This window comes from Oppia nitens, unplaced genomic scaffold (assembly GCF_028296485.1).
Source record: "Oppia nitens isolate AA-2021 unplaced genomic scaffold, nextdenovo-longstitch-racon4-pilon3 scaffold5_pilon_pilon_pilon, whole genome shotgun sequence".
Classification (NCBI taxonomy): Eukaryota; Metazoa; Arthropoda; class Arachnida; order Sarcoptiformes; family Oppiidae; genus Oppia; species Oppia nitens.
In genome coordinates this window covers 2,922,634-2,940,909 of record NW_026533243.1, presented here as the reverse complement: position 1 = coordinate 2,940,909, position 18,276 = coordinate 2,922,634, and the positions used below count along the sequence as shown (strand labels likewise).

The 18,276-nt window shown below is 27.4% G+C and overlaps 7 protein-coding genes and 1 long non-coding RNA gene across 9 annotated transcripts; 3 read left to right on the top strand and 5 right to left on the bottom strand.

Annotated features, from left to right (window-relative positions):
- Positions 1-823: 823 nt before the first annotated feature.
- On the top strand, positions 824-1,510 carry LOC128961463 (uncharacterized). Its single transcript, XR_008484612.1, has 3 exons — positions 824-931; positions 1,022-1,141; positions 1,454-1,510. It is a non-coding gene; the product is annotated as an uncharacterized LOC128961463 (long non-coding RNA).
- A 244-nt stretch (positions 1,511-1,754) lies between these two features.
- On the bottom strand, positions 1,755-2,465 carry LOC128961259 (uncharacterized). Its single transcript, XM_054307476.1, has 4 exons — positions 2,362-2,465; positions 2,182-2,289; positions 1,991-2,109; positions 1,755-1,929 (listed from the first exon to the last, which is right to left on the bottom strand). The coding sequence occupies exons 1-4, from the start codon at positions 2,463-2,465 to the stop codon at positions 1,817-1,819; spliced, it is 444 nt and encodes a 147-aa protein (XP_054163451.1). The 3' UTR covers positions 1,755-1,816.
- Positions 2,466-3,848: 1,383 nt separating this feature from the next.
- LOC128961013 (synaptophysin-like) lies at positions 3,849-6,273 on the bottom strand. Of its 2 annotated transcripts, none has more exons than XM_054307211.1 (4): positions 6,039-6,273; positions 4,962-5,071; positions 4,306-4,878; positions 3,849-4,241 (listed from the first exon to the last, which is right to left on the bottom strand). In XM_054307211.1, the coding sequence occupies exons 2-4, from the start codon at positions 5,028-5,030 to the stop codon at positions 4,029-4,031; spliced, it is 855 nt and encodes a 284-aa protein (XP_054163186.1). In that variant the 5' UTR covers positions 5,031-5,071; positions 6,039-6,273; the 3' UTR covers positions 3,849-4,028. The 2 variants fall into 2 exon arrangements, with proteins under 2 accessions (XP_054163186.1, XP_054163187.1); XM_054307212.1 differs by having other exon boundaries at positions 4,962-5,056.
- An 862-nt stretch (positions 6,274-7,135) lies between these two features.
- On the top strand, positions 7,136-8,314 carry LOC128961928 (proteasome subunit alpha type-5-like). The gene is made up of 4 exons (XM_054308254.1): positions 7,136-7,402; positions 7,486-7,680; positions 7,736-8,005; positions 8,066-8,314. The coding sequence occupies exons 1-4, from the start codon at positions 7,307-7,309 to the stop codon at positions 8,240-8,242; spliced, it is 738 nt and encodes a 245-aa protein (XP_054164229.1). The 5' UTR covers positions 7,136-7,306; the 3' UTR covers positions 8,243-8,314.
- A 211-nt stretch (positions 8,315-8,525) lies between these two features.
- Positions 8,526-10,442, bottom strand: LOC128961042 (nicotinamide phosphoribosyltransferase-like). Its single transcript, XM_054307246.1, has 5 exons — positions 10,266-10,442; positions 9,853-10,208; positions 9,629-9,794; positions 9,444-9,555; positions 8,526-9,350 (listed from the first exon to the last, which is right to left on the bottom strand). The coding sequence occupies exons 1-5, from the start codon at positions 10,314-10,316 to the stop codon at positions 8,563-8,565; spliced, it is 1,473 nt and encodes a 490-aa protein (XP_054163221.1). The 5' UTR covers positions 10,317-10,442; the 3' UTR covers positions 8,526-8,562.
- A 2,021-nt stretch (positions 10,443-12,463) lies between these two features.
- Positions 12,464-15,057, bottom strand: LOC128961258 (peptidyl-prolyl cis-trans isomerase FKBP8-like). The gene is made up of 4 exons (XM_054307475.1): positions 14,214-15,057; positions 13,559-14,110; positions 12,757-13,111; positions 12,464-12,662 (listed from the first exon to the last, which is right to left on the bottom strand). The coding sequence occupies exons 1-4, from the start codon at positions 14,800-14,802 to the stop codon at positions 12,464-12,466; spliced, it is 1,695 nt and encodes a 564-aa protein (XP_054163450.1). The 5' UTR covers positions 14,803-15,057.
- Positions 15,058-15,512: 455 nt separating this feature from the next.
- On the bottom strand, positions 15,513-16,025 carry LOC128961757 (DNA-directed RNA polymerase I subunit RPA12-like). The gene has a single exon (XM_054308021.1). The coding sequence runs from the start codon at positions 15,899-15,901 to the stop codon at positions 15,545-15,547; it is 357 nt and encodes a 118-aa protein (XP_054163996.1). The 5' UTR covers positions 15,902-16,025; the 3' UTR covers positions 15,513-15,544.
- Positions 15,900-18,238, top strand: LOC128961257 (proteasome subunit alpha type-5-like). The gene is made up of 6 exons (XM_054307474.1): positions 15,900-15,904; positions 16,705-17,112; positions 17,230-17,398; positions 17,482-17,676; positions 17,732-18,001; positions 18,062-18,238. The coding sequence occupies exons 1-6, from the start codon at positions 15,900-15,902 to the stop codon at positions 18,236-18,238; spliced, it is 1,224 nt and encodes a 407-aa protein (XP_054163449.1).
- Positions 18,239-18,276: the final 38 nt, after the last annotated feature.

Sequence of the window (18,276 nt, the reverse complement as noted above, 5' to 3'; positions counted from 1 at the left end):
TTTAATTTTTAAAAATACAATATAATGATAATACAACTATTTAGATATTAATGGACACTAACTGTTTTGACCAAATTGTCAATATATTTTTGAGTAACACTTATAATATTTTWAAAATATTATCAATGTACTTGAGATACAAGGGCAATATATAAAAATATTATAATAAATAATATTTCTATACAAACATAAATTTTGAAAATTATATAATGGTTTTTGAAATACAGGTATTTGTTATATAGAAATACAATATAAATATACTATCATTTATACAATTTTTATAATAAAAGCATTTTATTTTATTAAATAAAATAAAAATTTAAATAAATATAAAATTTATTCAAATCTTATTTAACAAATCAAATATTATACTAAAATAGTACAAATGTTATTATATTTTATCTATTGTTAAAATGCATTAACCATTGAATAGATATTCATATCCAATAATAGAGTGAAAAATGCTTTCACACAAAAATATTGTAAAATAATAAAAAAAYGAATATATTATAACAATAAATATTTTAATTTAAAAATAGTAAAGTAAACAAAAAAAAAGATATAAATATTAACCTTAAAATTGAATTTTCTATTTTATTCTTATATTTTTCAAAAACTAAATCACGATTTTYATAATCTWTTTTTAAGAATATACTGTATATTATCAAAAAATATGTTACAAAATCTGTATTTGACAACAATTTTGTGTGTCATTCTGTGTCTGTKYTCATCATTTAATTGTCAAAACACATACAATGATAATAATAATAATAATAATAACAGTAATTTAAACACTGGTATATCAAAAGTAATTGACAGACATTCAGATAGTGTGCGTCTATGGCTTTGTAAAGGAGAAGGTATTACATCTGAACAGTGGACACGAATTAAAAGCGAATGTATTAATCCAAGAATCAATCAATTAATGCCTGTAATGATCGTTAAACTGTATCATTAATTTTTAGTATTSAACTCATAATATAACAAACAATTTTATCTGTTTTATGATCATTACATATAGGAAATTGGTGTCAATATTTGGCAAGAATGCAGTCAAAAGGTATCTGATCTCTGCGATGATATTCAATGGAAAGAYGGAAAAGATTGTGTCCGAGATATGATTTCAGATCAAGATATCGGGGTATTATTACTTTATATATCAACATTTTATACAAATTTTATTTTTAAGCACTTTTATCTTAATTTCCCAATACTTTTATATATAAGGTAGTAATAACAAATATGTAATGTAAAAATATTTTWATATTTCAATCTTAAAATATGTTTCCGTAATTTATAACAAAATTTAGMTATTTTTAAATTTTATCAATTCAGAAAATATTTTTAGATAAATATATTTTATATCAAATAATAAATTGAATTTTCTCTATAATATAATATTAAATACTAAAGTAWATGTATAGTATATGCATATTATTACTTTATTTACCAGGAAATGCATRTCTGGTATAAAGGTCGAGCCATTCAAATGAGAAATAGCTTTCATATAATCAAGGTATTGTATTTTTGGAAATATATTATTGTATATAAATTGTTGATTAGTGATAATAAATGTAACAWTTATTATTATTATTATTTTGTTTATAGCGATGTTATGAAAAACAACGAAATAATTCAAAAAATGAATAAATATTTGATTATTGGAAAAAATGCTAAMATATAAATCTAATAATATCTGTAATTTTCTAAATAAAATAAAATCATTTTTATTATTATTATTATTATTATCATTATGTTTTTGATAAAACAATTTTTGATTATACTTATCTAWTCTTAAATTTTAAATTACTAAACATTAAACRTTGAYAGACTTAATGTTATGCTTTGTTTTAGCGCTTTTAAATTCATTATAATCGAGGAATCCGTCATTATTTATATCTTCAGTTCCTAAAATTTTGTCAATTATTGCTAAAATTTTATGCAAAAAAAACTTTTTTAATAACTAATAAAATATCTWTTAATATAAAACCTGTGTTTTCATCAAAAGTGTGTGTATTTGTATGCATGTGATGACTGTCATCGTGTCTGGTCATCATTGATAGTATCTCCAGACCATCTAAGAGCTTGTTTTTATCAAAATCATGTAAACTTCAAAAATAAATGTTTATCAGATGAGTCTGTATTAAAAATATATATATAATAAATATATGAAAAACTAACTTAAATATATGAAAATCTATTTCTTGTTGAGCGTTGACATCAAAATCATAGTTAAATCCGTAATGATATTGAAGTTCATCTTTGACATGTTGTTTGGGTGAATTTGAGCTTGATCATTTTAGATTWAAAAATTGTATTAAATTTGAATAAAATTGATAAACTATTCAATAAATTAAATACTCATTTTCAGGTCCACCAAACATCCAGTCCCACAAATCATCGGCATTTCCTTCGGTTACAGTTGTCTTTAAGTCACTTAATAAATCACATTTTAATAAATTCATAGATAATATTATAGTTGATATAAAAACAATCAAAYAACTTGAGAAAATTTTCATATTTTTATTTATTATTCTTATTAAATACAATTTATTTATTAATTATATATTATTAWTATATTGATATTATTATTAACAAAAATTAACATAATTTACACTTTTATACAATTAAAGCTATTTAGATATTACTGAAGTTTTTTAGAGTAGATATCATTCAATATGGATCACCTGCTCTTTAAGTCAATAATAATTATTTTTTTTTCAATTAGTTTCATTTAAATAATTATATATTTATATATTAATCTAGTCTATAGTATATGTCGTTTTGAGTCAATAATGTATTTATATTTAGTGATTTTCACAGCACATATCGTAATACACAACATATTCACCAGAGATTGTAATTTATCACAATCTCTATCAAACTTTTTTTGATAATATAAGTTATTTACAAATAAATGCGTTTCATTTGATAAGTGAATAAAACTGATGATATTTGCCAAAAATCATACAAATTATAYAACCTTTGAATAAATCAAATTTCTTACTAAATTATTWAGACTACTGTACAATAATTTTTTATTAATTATATTAAAAATTAAACATCTAATTTTAATCAGTTTAATAGAAAGAAATCTACATTAATACTAAATAATTATTTAAGTAAAATTCAACATTTATTATCTATGTTTGATTAGATAAATAAACTTTAAATATGTTCAAAAATGTAGATCTTGATAAAATTTWWAAAAAATTAAATCTACAAGATAATTATGGCCCTAATAAATACATATATAGTAAAAAAATTATTAAGGACAACAAAAATTTATTAAATTATTTGTATTAATTGCAAATTGTATTTTTGATATATAATTTATACAAATAACTACATAATACTAAAGTTACACTTATTAACTCATTTATTATTATTTTTTGAAATGAATTTTTATGCATAAACATTCAATATTTTAAAATTTATTGTCTATTTATTTATAAATCCTATATATCGTATACTTTGGGATTTAAAACATAACACCAATGATAGTTATACTCTATTTTAAAAACTATGTYATATATTGTTGGATACAAAGATCTTAGGGTAAGTGAGATTCAAAAACATTACTTACGGTAACTATATATTGGATTTAGTGGTTAACGAGTCATTTGACATATGATACTATTGAAAGGTTAACGGCAGTGATTTTCAGCAATATTTAAGTACAGATAACAATCAGTAAAGATATATATTTTATACCTATAATATATCATAATACTGTATTTCAATATAAGATACTGTACTATTAATATGTATAACAATTATATTGTAAATAACTTAAAAAATATTACTGTATAAATTAATTAACGGTAATTATAAAAATAAATATAAATAATAAATATTAGTGSGTATAAGTAACAAACAAAGTGATACTACAATTACCGATAATAAATATAAAAATAATACATTTTGTAAATAAAAAACAATKAAAATATAATTTCACCGAAACTCTAATGACATAAAAAAGGCTTTAAACATCAATTTATGCCAATAATGTATTACTATTTCAATGCCTAATACCCGTCGGCAAACTGTCTCTGTTGTGGAAATTGTGTTTGTGATGGCATTTGTTGGCCACTCATTTGGTCGCCGAATTGACCAAAACCTGGCTGTTGACCATCGGGTGGACCCATTTGGCCGGGGATTTGTTTTCGATGAAATTGAGTCTCTTTRTAGACAAACCACATACTGGCCGCCCATAAAAATATATTTGCAAAACCAAAAATCTATTGGAAAATCAATACATTAAAAGAAATTSGAGTTAATTAAACAAATAATATCAAGTTTTACGAGTGATATATTAAGTGAAGTCCATTTTCCCGGTTTGTTTTTAATRCAGGCGCCTCTGTAGGAGTTGTCGATCTCATCCGAGTTGGGAGACTTACAAAACTCTAAGTGAGWCATTAGATAATCGGGATCTGTATAGTAACGGATATCGCTAACACCGGCCGCATGAGCGCAGGCACCCGCCAACCAAAATAACGTTAAAATACCGGTTCCCGCTAAGTCTAACACTGCTAACAATGGATTACTCTCGTAATGCTGACCACCAAATATATAAAGAACAAGACATCCGGTTGAGTAAAGAAAGCCCAACACACCGGTCGCCACAAAGAACTGAGCGCTACTCGAAAAATCCATCGGATAGTCCTGTGTTTGTCGGCCTTCAGTTACATTGTTRGCACAACTCTTCCAGGCCTTGATCTGTCTGCCATCAAATTTAAATGGATATTCAACCGGAAAATTAATTTTATCCTTAAAATATGGTTTCACAGCTTCTCCAGTCATATTAGTGCACGTCATGGTAAATGAGGTGATGGTGTCGAAGCCCGATGTCGTGGCAAAAGCCAAGATCGCAAAGATCTGTAAGCAATCAAAAGTTATATAATTATATTAATATATTTATTAATACATTTAWTTAATTGTATATAATTTAAAATACAAACCAATGTAATGATTCGGATCATCCCTCGTGGCTCTTGAACCACACGTGTGTTATATTGAGTCAAATCCATTATATTTAACAATTATTGCCAAAACACTTAATATTGTAAATCTATTAATAATTTTTWWAATTTACGGTAATATTAAAAATATTTTAATATAGGATATGTTTTAGTATCAAATGTAGTATATTTAGTTGTCTYTACATATTTCTTTTGTATTGTATATTAAAAGCAAATTTAATTTTAGAAAACATGTCATAATTTAAAATTTACAAATGTATTCAATGTATTAATTRATACAACAATTTGATTGAAGGCTTCAAAATTGAAAACATGTACTCATAATATGACAATTATAGCAATTACTAATGCTATGTATATTTAATAATTAAAATGACTTATTATATAAATATTTGCGAAAGTATGTGCTATAATGTCATCAAATTTATATTTTTATTGTACAGTATATACAATATATTCAGTAAATTATCTAAATATTAATAACAAAATAGATTCAGTCAATTATACACGATATGCAACTATAAACTAATTATATATTATTTATATGAATACTAAATTATACCGGTATATGTTATTATATAATATTGTATATATAGTCTGTTTGCTAAATTAAAAACATATTAATATAATTTGTCGATATTTAATACAAACTATTAAAATACATGACAACATACTATATAATCTTYGAGTATTTGTTTTAATTATAAACATTTATTACAATATCATTGTTAAGATTATTTAAAAAAAATATCCTAGTTTATATAAATTATGACTATAAATTTTACATCAAATAAACAATTTGATTAATTGCAAATAATTTAATAAAATTCATATGGCAATGAAATATAATAATTATCAAGGTAATAATTATATCAAATTTTCATTGTTCATTATCAAGGTTCATTTATCATATCAATTAYATTTATAATATTGYATTAATTAGAGGTTGCAAAAATTGTCCATGTTATAACATTGATTTAAAAATTAAAAACTAAATACAATAAATAAWTTTATTTAAAAATTAAAAAAAATGATAAATATATGACAAGACCTCACCTCTCGTTTATTTATTTATTTAATTTTGTCGTCAATTTTAAGTATATAGTCTTTCGGAGACAAAATATATTTCAGGTAATTATAAGATCAATGAATTAAAAATTATAATTGAATTGATATTTAATGTGAAATGAATAATAGTTTTGATAAAATAAACTCCGAAACCATTATTTGATTATTAATTATTGAATGAAACCAATCACTATATTTGACTAATATATTGCCATTAATACAATACAATACAATACAATACAATACAATACAATACATACCAAWTGTATGGCTAAACATCAAATAACYAACACTTGGGTCGCTATAATCATCAATTATTTGGCACTTTTTAATATGCAAACATTAGTATAAAAATCTAGTGTAAACTGCATATTAGTCTATTGGATAAAATGGTCCAAAAATGTATAAATGATATTTTTAGTCATTAGCGAAGTACAGCACACAATACATACAGTATAGTACAAGTACTGTGACTTTAATATTGTATTAAATATTACATACTGTACTGTATTATACAACTTGTATTCTGTATGTATGTTATGTAACGATTCTGTAAAACTACTTGAGCTATGGTTACACACACTAACACATTAACCAATAGGAAAATTATTTTACATATTGTGTATATGTATTAAACACCAATAATTTCTAAATATTGAACCAAACATTTARTATATATTAAAATATTCAATATATTAATAATATAAGTTAATTATAATTTATAMTATATATTAATATATTGGTTTTTTAAAAGTAATATTATCTATAATAATAAATATTTAAACAAAAAATARCYAAATATTCAATTGAATTTTGAATAATTTTTAGAATTATTGTAACAATTTCTATGATATAAGATTGACACCTATGACCTAGGTACTATTTTGACAAGTTTATATAAATCTATTGATTTATTTTGGGTAATATTTATAATATTTATATTTATTAATAAATAAGTAAATGTTAAATATAGTAATAAAACAATTTATAAWAATTAATAAACTATTAATAAAATTGAAAATAAAAAACATATTGTAATGTATTATAGATTTAATTTATTGACACAAATGTAACGTAATGTGTGAACACTTTGGTTTGAAATTAGTATATCAAACGTGACTCAACACAAAACAACACAAAACAACACAAAACAACACAAAACACATACAATTAAAAAGTAGTTTTGATTTTGTATTTATTTGTGACTACACTTGAATTGTCCACATAATCGGTAACCACTTTGTTGTCTGACCACAATGTTTTTGACCCGATCGGAGTACGACAGAGGTGTCAATACCTTCTCACCCGAGGGACGACTCTTTCAGGTTGAATACGCCATCGAAGCCATCAAAGTATGTCAATTAACCGGCAATAGTGACCACAAATAGCCATCAATTTGTTAATTGTTTATATTTTGTATTGTTTTGATCGATAGTTGGGTTCGACGGCAATCGGTATTCAGTCGAGTGAAGGCCTTGTGTTGGCCGTCGAGAAGAGAGTTACTTCAAGTCTGATGGAAGTGGCGGCCACTGAGAAGATATCTGAAATCGATACACACATTGGATGTGCGGTCAGTGGTCTTATGGCTGATAGTAGGACATTGGTTGATAGGGCACGTGTTGAGGCACAGGTATGTTAGTCGACATTCATTAATAACATATAATTAACTTATATTTATTTGACAGAACCATTGGTTTCTGTACAACGAGAAGATGTCCGTCGAGTCGGTAACTCAGGCCGTGTCAAACTTGGCCATACAGTTCGGTGATTCGGACAATGAGGGAAATGCTATGAGTCGGCCGTTTGGTGTGGCCATACTGTTTGCCGGCATCGATGAGAAAGGCCCTCAATTGTATTATATGGATCCGTCGGGAACTTATGTCCAGTGCGACGCTAAGGCTATCGGTGCCGGTTGTGAGGGCGCACAACAAGCTCTTCAAGAAGGTTACCATAAAGTATGTGATTATAAATGAGTTAAATGTAGTGTCAGTTTAAATATTTTCATTAATTTATAGGCAATAAGTATGAAGGAAGCGCTTAAAGTATTGCTAAATATATTGAAACAAGTGATGGAAGAAAAACTGAATTCAACTAATGTTGAAGTGGCGACCATTACGAAGGAAAAGGGATACCTTTTGTTCTCTAAAGAAGAAGTGGAAACAGCACTCGCAGACATTGCATCCACTTCTTAACTGATGACAATGTTTTATGTTTATTATTAAAATAACAATAATTTTCATATTTTATTATTGCTGTATAACATTAAAAACTTGATTTTTCGTATCTCAGAGTTTTATATAATTTATGATAAGTTTACTCTAAAAATAATTTCAAAGAATTTTACTACTTTTATATAGAAAATAATATTTAAAATACTGATTCAATTTTCAATAATTACATTTGATCTCTCAATACGAGATTCAATTGTATTATTAACAAGAATTAAAATTAACAAAAAATACTTGATTTGGCCCACAAAACAATAATTATAATTTTAAACAAAAATGAATCATCAAATCCTGTGTCCATTGATTTCGACTTTAGCTCTCTCTCTGATCTCTTGAAATGTATATTCTTTGATAAGTTTTCCATTTTGAAAAACTGTTTCTAATAGATCATTGATTGCAATTTTCTTGTTTGGGTCTTGTTGTTCCTCATGAGTGATAAATTTCTGATTCTTCTCATTAAATTCCAAACTCAATATACCCTTTTTGGATGTTTTGTTTGGATCTGTTTTAGGATCTTTATATACATTGATTGGTCGGCCATCAATCTCTGCATACGAACACTTGAAGGCACATCTATTGGTGTCTCTGTGGACACGCATAAGGAGTGAACCGCCGCTTCCGAAAACTAAGTTTTCAATACTGAATCGGCAYTCTTTGATCTTATCGAGTATAGTCTTCAATGAATCAATATTAATTGCATCCCCTTGTATTATACGTAAATAATTTGGCAAAACTTTGAATTGTTTACTATTTATATGGCAGTCATTTTTAAATGCTTTATATAAAATATCCAATATTTTAGGCAATACTTCAACAGGATTTCCTGAATCGGGACGTATAACCAATACATTTCCACTTGTATTTCCTCTTTCAATGACCATATCTTTAAGTTTGTCACCCCATATCTTTTCACAGCACTCGTAGATATCATAACTGTCCGAAACAACTGATATGATTCCATCAGGAAATTCCTTCAGCATATGTTCACATGCTTTTAGTTCTCCATCTAATAACGCATCGGGATTTGCAAACGCGGCCCAAGTGGTCATTGTTGAGTGTTCAGTGGCCGGTACTTWAATATTTCATAATTATTTGATAATAACAATATATAGTACCGTATATATAAATATATTATTATTATGATATTTCATTAATCATAGTCTACCTGAAAATCCTGCCATTTCTTCACTATAATATTTGTCAATCATTTGAATGCCGGCTAATGTATCGGTTCCTTTAAAGTTGACCAAATGGGCGGCACCGCCAATGGCTGCTTGCTTTCATATGAATAATAATTTATAAATCATTTTATAAATAACTTATGAAAATATATTTAGACTTAAAAATTACTTCAACCGATGAAACACCTCGATATCCAAAATCATGTAATTGAAAGACCACTTTGTCTAATGAATCGGCCGTTTCGTACATATATTGCGAAATAATCACTTTTTGTTCGCGGGAAAGGGTGGCCACAGTCATTGGGTACCAACACTGGAGCAATAAAGTCTCAAACCTATCAATATTTCTTAAAAATTAATAATATCTTAGATAAATAAAAAGATATGATATACCAATTGGTAATCCACGGCACATCTGGATCAGTGTTTTCCACAGTAAACAACACATTATGTGTGGGAATAACAGATCCCTCCGGTACTGCTCTTATCCTGAGAGGTAGATAACCATTGTGTCGATCAACAATATGTTGCCATCCCTTCTCATTAAAAAGGCTTTCCTTCTGAAAATGTTTGCGACAGAAGTGCTTTGCTTCAGTTATTTTCTCGCCGGTCACCACTTGGCCGCACAGATATCTCTTTAATATGTATTGGAGACCAAAGAAGACCGTGTTATCAAATTTTCCGCCTCTGCTCTCAAAATATGAATAAAGTTTTGTTGTCTTCGGTGGGTATTGTTTCCAATGAGTGATCTAATTATAGTCAAATAGGTTGTCATCAGTTGGGATCAATTGGACAGTAAAGCAAACCTTATATGAATCGGTAATAAGTATGATATTATCGCACGGATTGTATGACATTATGGTTGTGTCAGTCAATCACTTGAATCACATTATAATGTATTAATGAAATCAATTTATAGTMATTTCCTATGCATTCAATTGTATTACATTTGTTTACATAACTATTACACTATTTCACTATTACTTAATACTAAATAAATAGCAAAACATTGACACTAATAAATCACGTGTGTGTGTGTGTGTGTGTGTGTGTGTGTGTTATGYGTGTGTGTGTTTATGTGTGTGTGTGTGTGTGTGTGTGTGTGTGTGTGTGTGTGTGTGTGTGTGTATGTATGTGTGTGTGTGTGTGTGTGTGTGTGTGTGTGTGTGTGTGTGTGTGTGTGTGTGTGTGTGTGTGTGTGTGTGTGTGTGTGTGTGTGTGTGTGTGTGTGTGTGTGTGTGTRTCTACTACTGTACATGTATTAATATAATATAATATAGGTTATATTGATAAATATTCGTAATAAAAAAAATTATCTTAAGTATTTAAAAGTCAATATTTTAATATTACTATATATTGTATCATACAATTTGTATGATAACATTGTATGAAAAAATTTTATTCAAAATATTAATTTAAAAAACTTAGGAGTCATTCAATTTATTTATTTKTATTTTTACTGTAGATCTATTGAATTGCATTATTTTATATTTTATTGTACAAATGGTATAAATGGTTAGTTGAAAAAATAAAACATTATTTAAATGGACATGTAATATTTTTATGTAACTAAAATACTATATATTGCAGTATTATTAAGTATGACAAATTTTAAATATAATAAATATTATGTTAATTATAATTAGTGTATTGATTAATAATTTTTTATACTCTATTAAATAGTTGTTATGATAGTTGCTAAAAAACGTCAAATAGTTGTTAAAATAGTTATTTAAACTGTATTAAATAGTTGTATATAATTTCCAAAAAAGCCAAATAGTTATTGACAGTTATTTATTTTCTTATAAATATTTCAACTAATATATAATTCACTTGTTTTCAGCATATTTACAAAAATGATTTATATAAATAAACTAATTATTTCTATTGTTAAAAAAATAATATGAGTTGATAACAGTTTACACATTTTATATAATTTATATAACTATTACTTTTTGTTTTTACATATATTTGAGCAATATTTTACAATTTAATGCTTATATTTTTCAAAATAACTGAAATAGTTATTTATAAGTTTTTATAGTTGCTAACATAACAAATAGTTATTTATAGTTATAATAAAATTTCGGGAATAGCGTCCACTGGTCAACTTCGGTGGACATACTAAGTCCCAGTTATAAGCGTTAAACCGACAAAATAATTTTTTTAGTTGAAAATCAAGACACTAATTATAATTAATAAGTATAAAGTTTTAACTCAAAAGTTTTACAAAAAAAATCTATTTACTACAGTATTAATAATACATTATAAATTATAAATTATTATTATTATAAATTATAGTCTATAATACAGGCTAACTACTACTACTACTACTACTACTACTACTACTACTACTACTACTACTACTACTACTACTACTACTACTACTACTACTACTACTACTACTACTACTACTACTACTACTACTACTACTACTACTACTACTACTACTACTACTACTACTACTACTACTACTACTACTACTACTACTACTACTACTACTACTAAATTAAGTTAATTTAAAATAATTATTCTTAATTACTATTATTTTAAATCTATACAGTAATTCAATTTTAAATTATTAGTTAGTAAAATAAATTAAACRKTAAAAAATAATTTCAACTGAGATTTCCCATACATTTATCATTTTAGACACATCAGTAATGTATGAGTTTATAATATTTATACTGTATTTCTTAAAATTTAATTTTGTATTAATTATTATATTAAAAGTTGTCTTTAATTGTATGCATTGTAATTGTAAACATAATAATTGAAATTACAATACTTTTACAGAAATATTTTCATTTTTATCACACAATAAATTGATGTTAAGTTTTAATAACAGATTTTATTGAGATTCTTTAATTTAACATATATTTTTATAAACTAAATAAAATATGAAAATATAAAATCGATAAAAAATACAAATTAAGTTTATCTATAATTWTAATACTTTTTCTATAAAATACTTTATATTACGGTAATTAAAATATTTATTGATTTATTGTAGAAAGTTTATGATAGGTTGCAATTGTTTCATAAGATGATTGATATCATCGCTATTATTGTTGATAATATGGTGCCAATCGGTGTACAAATCGAGTCCACATTCAGTCTCTTTGTCATCAATTCCTGTCGTATAAATCCATCCCCTCTTAGCTCTCGTTTCATTAGAGGCACAGACTCTTAGTGTAAGAATTCTGTATTTATATAATTAAATAATAGTTAATCACAATTAATATATATTGAGTAACGATTTGATAGTTAACTCTACTTTTAATAGACAACTCATACTTTGTATGTTTATATTGCAACGATTCCTTGAAATACTGAATATCGCATAGTCTTCGCGCATCTGAGAGTATCCATCGGGAGAAAGACATAGCATTTTTCAWGTCAATGGCTAACTTGAGGAAACAGTTTGGATCATTTTGACGYAAATCCTCTGACCATTTAACCATTTTTTCTCTATAAGACTCTTTATATTTAGAGGCACTCAGCAATTGATTTAAGTCAAGTCCATGACATTTAGCAAAATGTTGTTTAATTGGTTCAGCAATACGTAAGACCATTACATTTGGCACATATTTATTGATGAGATCCACACAAAAATCTTTTCCACATTTCCTCTTTCCGCTAATTATTAAAACTGCAATATATTTTCATTTACACAAAAATATTACATGTCATTTAAAAATGTTTTATTTATTTAAAAAATAACCATTTATACAGTAAATGCATGTATAAATAAAAAATATAACAATAATGCAAATGTTATAAAAATACAATAAAAAATATTATTAATCAAAAATTAATATGACTCATTAATTATTTTTTATAAATCTTTATATATTAGTATTTTACAAATTTATTTGATTTTACTAAATGTGGTATATTATCACATTAAAAATATTCAATATCATTGAATCAAAATTGCTTAAACTAAATAGTATTTTTTAAATATAGTTATCGGTGTAAACATACAATTACTGTATAAATTTATATGTGACAGCACTGACCACTGCTAACGAAGCAGTGGCAACACCACCGATAAGACTCCATTTAAGCCATTTCTTATCAGAATTATTGGTATTACCTTTTGATGGTTTGTTTGGTGACTTCTTATCCAATTCAAGCATACGTTTGTACAATTGTTTTTCAGTGACCAACTCTTTCTTTCGTTTGGATCCATATTTTGCTAGTTCTTGAGCTATTGCTTTGTTTTCAGGTTCTAATTTAAGAGCCTTTTGAAGTGTTTCAATGGCGAGATTCAGTTCTCCCTTTTCTGCCCATATCTTTCCCTTTCTGAACAAAGCCTTTACATTATTGGGTTGTAAGACAAGTACGGCGTCCACTGATTTAAGTGCACCATTGAARTCATCAATTTTCATCTGAGCCATAGCTAAGTTGTTATATGTTACCGACCGGAGATCAATCAACTCCTTAACCTTKGGATCTTCATTGTTATCATTAGACAACTGTCTCTTTACTTGTTCATCAAAATGTTCTTTCATTGGATTACTTTCAACTGATTCCAGTTCATCATCAGTTGCATCCAATAATTTAAGTGCACTTTTATAGCACTGAATAGAAGTGGAAAAGTCTTGTCGAGCGAACCAGAAGTTTCCTCTTTCCTTCTTTCGGTTCCCTTTATAATAAATATCATAAAATACCAATAAATATGTTATTAAAACACAAATAATCACTAATTAAAAGATAAAATTGTAMTAAACATGTCATATAAGACATACCAATTTTAATGCGGTCATCGATAGGCCAAACAAACTCTTCATCGATCCATTGAACGGACAATAAATGAAGTTCACAATCTAGAGTACAATCCGGTGGAACCACATCTGCAATACCTGTCTTTCCGTAAGCAAAMCGAGATTTAATGAGCACTCGGGMCACTTCTTTCTGATCCATTAAAGGTATGATTAGGTCTAAGCCTTGGAAAAAATCTGAATCACCGACAATGATACTAATGGATTCATGAGTCTCAGAATCAACCACTTGTTGAGTGTCAAACAATTTAGTGGTTATTTTWATTGTCACTAAACATCCCCTTTCAGGTCTGGGCTGTCCGACCTCTCCAGGAGTCAACACAAACTTCTTAAGCTCTCCATTGTCTAAGACATCGAGCCATCCGTCGTCTTGTTGTTTAACTTTAGGTTTGTCTTCAGGTATAACAATCTTCTTATCCTTTCCTTTATCGCCCTCTTTATAATCATAATTAATGTCTTCAAGCGGTGGCATATCATCGCCGCCGGTCGACTCGGTATCCGATTGGTTACGTTCACTGGTGGCCGCATTATCGTTGTCGGGCGACTCGTCACTCATTTTTATTAACAATTATCACTCAATGTCTTCACTGTCTTAGCTTTTCTATCAACTCTTGACTCTAAAAGCGACAATCGTTTCAATTGTTGTCCGCAATAATAATAATATCAATGAGTGAATCAAATGAGGAAAAAYTCAATAAACAAAACTAATGTCACATTAAATGCTAAAAATGTTTGTTTTGCACTCAAATTGCAATCAATATTATACTAATCAATGCATTCAATGTATACTCAATTCAATACAGTTTTTCCATAGAATTCCAGAAAAAAGTGATTACGAAATGTGTGTCACAAATGTGTCAATTCATACATATGATCTCCATTCAGGTTTTCCATTCAATTGTATGTATTAAATGCTAGATTTCAATGTAATCGTATTATTTGTTTTCATTACTATAACACTGTTGTGTGACATCTATTGGCAAACAATAATCACAATAAATGAGACCAAAAATTAACAATTATTTCAAACAAAATTCTAAACAATTAGAACTCAAATTGTAATCAAATTAATAAAACATATTTAAAATGATAAACATTTTAACCGACGGGACATATGTGTGGACACAAACCACTAATAAGTTTGTGTCTCACAAACAAAACACAACACAAAGTCAAACGATAATCAAATACATGTAAATATAATTCAAATCAATCAATAAAACAATTATTTTATTTCATTAATCATAAGATATGGACAACAATTATGATATGAATGTCATCGATGGTTAAAAAATTAGTTAAGAGTTTTCATTTTCTTGAGCGCCACACTTAAGACATGTATAGAAGACTGTCTGTCCCTCGTCTGCCGATCGGGTCTGTAATGTAGCGAACGTTTGTTTTTCGTGACCACACTTTTGACACTTCCTTTCAATGACAGGTCCCTCAGCCTTGTCTTGTGATGTGTGACTCGATTTGTGGATCAGATGTCTTGTATTGAAAGTGATTCTTGTGGTTGAAGTAATACCATTGAATTGGTTGACATCAACCGTATGATTGCATACCAAACATGTCATCTGATCTTTGATGTCAATACTCAACGGCAGCGGTAGTATTGTTCCGCAAATGTGACAGAACTCGGTTTGTGATGAAGACATGAKGTTTGGGTTATAAATTATTTACTAAAATAATAATATAAATAATCAGTTATTATAACACATGTGTTAGTATTAAATATCTAAACMGGAATTTTTTAGTAACCGGAACCAAACCGMTTTAAAATTACATTATTTAAAAAAAATAATTTCAATAATTATACTAAATTTTAATATAATATTATCTAATATAAAGTATTATATGATTATCACTAAAAAAATTAAATTAATTATTATTAAGTTGTAGTTTAGATTATTATTAGTTTTTGGTTTAGGTTTTAAAGTTTTGTTTAAATTGTTTTGAACTCTAGTTTTATGTATAGTGTATGACTTAAGTTATCATATATTGTATTGAATTTATAGTCTATTTTATCCCTAATTACTTGATTATAGTTTAAATAAATGATTAACATTTTTAAAGATAATGTTAAAAAATTTGAAATATTAATAATATGTATAAAAATATAATTGACTCAACTATGACCACCAAATCAAATAAAAACTATAGGCGTTCAACAAAAAAGACTAATCTATATAAAAGTGTATTAAAAAAATCATTTATTAAATCACTTGATTTAAGAGATGGTCAAAACTATCTATTCATTGAAAAGATGGACAAATCAAATGCTGACAATTGTTATCAAACGTTGTATTTTAAATACAAAAAAAAATGTTGAGAAAAATATTATCACTAATTAATTTCATTGACCAATATCTTAAATATCTTTCTGACCAAACATTAAGGTATCAGTTTAACCATCAATTTATATAAATATCTTTCAATTAACTGTTGTTTGTTTTAATAGTGATTTAATTGACCTACAAAAAGACTGCCAACATCTCAACACTCAAATGATTGCATTATTGGAAGTGTTATCGCAAAGCAGTCAAAGCAGTCAAAGTGGTCAACAAAGCCATAGTGACAACCAATTGAAAACCACATTTTGTGGTCGTTTAGCAATTTTTGCCAATTGGTTGTTGTGTTTAATGACTTCTAGGATAAGTGAGACACCGGATGTCATTACATGTGATAATGATTCGGCCGTCGAATGTTCGGGTAATCAATTGACACCACATTTGATATATAAACCCAATTTAGTGACTTTCGCTTCAAAAACATTACAAGAATTATTAAGAAATGAATCAATAAATACTTATTTTTCAATAATTAATTTCGAGAATTCAGTTAAAAAGATAGTTAATAATGAGGTTATGTATGTATGGATTAATTTAAGTAATTCATGTCTAATATATATTAAAATAATTCAATCATTTGTTTAGTAAACAGAGTTTAATAGAAATGATTGAAAAAATGAGAAAACAAATCCATAAATTCATTTTCAATTGGATCTCAATCTTTATTCGGATGTCGAGACCAACGAAAATAATGAAGATTCACATTCAACACAATCCACACAAAGTTATGACCAAAACTCACAGATCAATAGTTTGGAGTCAATCAATACAAATGATGAACACAACAACATTGAAGTCATCAAAGTATGTCAATTAACCGGCAATAGTGACCACAAATAGCCATCAATTTGTTAATTATTTATATTTTGTATTGTTTTGATCGACAGTTGGATTCGACAGCAATCGGTATTCAGTCGAGTGAAGGCCTTGTGTTGGCCGTCGAGAAGAGAGTTACTTCAAGTCTGATGGAAGTGGCGGCCACTGAGAAGATATCTGAAATCGATAAACACATTGGATGTGCGGTCAGTGGTCTAATGGCTGATAGTAGGACATTGGTTGATAGGGCACGTGTTGAGGCACAGGTATGTTAGTCGACATTCATTAATAACATGTAATTAACTTATATTTATTTGACAGAACCATTGGCTTCTGTACAACGAAAAGATGTCCGTCGAGTCGGTAACTCAGACCGTGTCAAACTTGGCCATACAGTTCGGTGATTCGGACAATGAGGGAAATGCTATGAGTCGGCCGTTTGGTGTGGCCATACTGTTTGCCGGTATCGATGAGAAAGGCCCTCAATTGTATTATATGGATCCGTCGGGAACTTATGTCCAGTGCGACGCTAAGGCTATCGGTGCCGGTTGTGAGGGCGCACAACAAGCTCTTCAAGAAGGTTACCATAAGGTATGTGATTATAAATGAGTTAAATGTAGTTTCAGTTTAAATATTTTCATTAATTTATAGGCAATAAGTATGAAGGAAGCGCTTAAAGTATTGCTAAATATATTGAAACAAGTGATGGAAGAAAAACTGAATTCAACTAATGTTGAAGTGGCGACCATTACGAAGGAAAAGGGATACCTTTTGTTCTCTAAAGAAGAAGTGGAAACAACACTCGCAGACATTGCATCCACTTCTTAATTATTGATTTCATAGTTTTGATTAAAAAACACACAATT

Coding starts and splice junctions, on each gene's coding strand:
- LOC128961757 (XM_054308021.1), bottom strand. CDS start 15,901: ATGTCTTCATCACAAACCGAGTTCTGTCACATTTGCGGAACAATACTA.
- LOC128961928 (XM_054308254.1), top strand. CDS start 7,307: ATGTTTTTGACCCGATCGGAGTACGACAGAGGTGTCAATACCTTCTCA. Junction 7,403..7,485: donor ACGCCATCGAAGCCATCAAA/GTATGTCAATTA, acceptor TTTGATCGATAG/TTGGGTTCGACGGCAATCGG. Junction 8,006..8,065: donor TTCAAGAAGGTTACCATAAA/GTATGTGATTAT, acceptor ATTAATTTATAG/GCAATAAGTATGAAGGAAGC.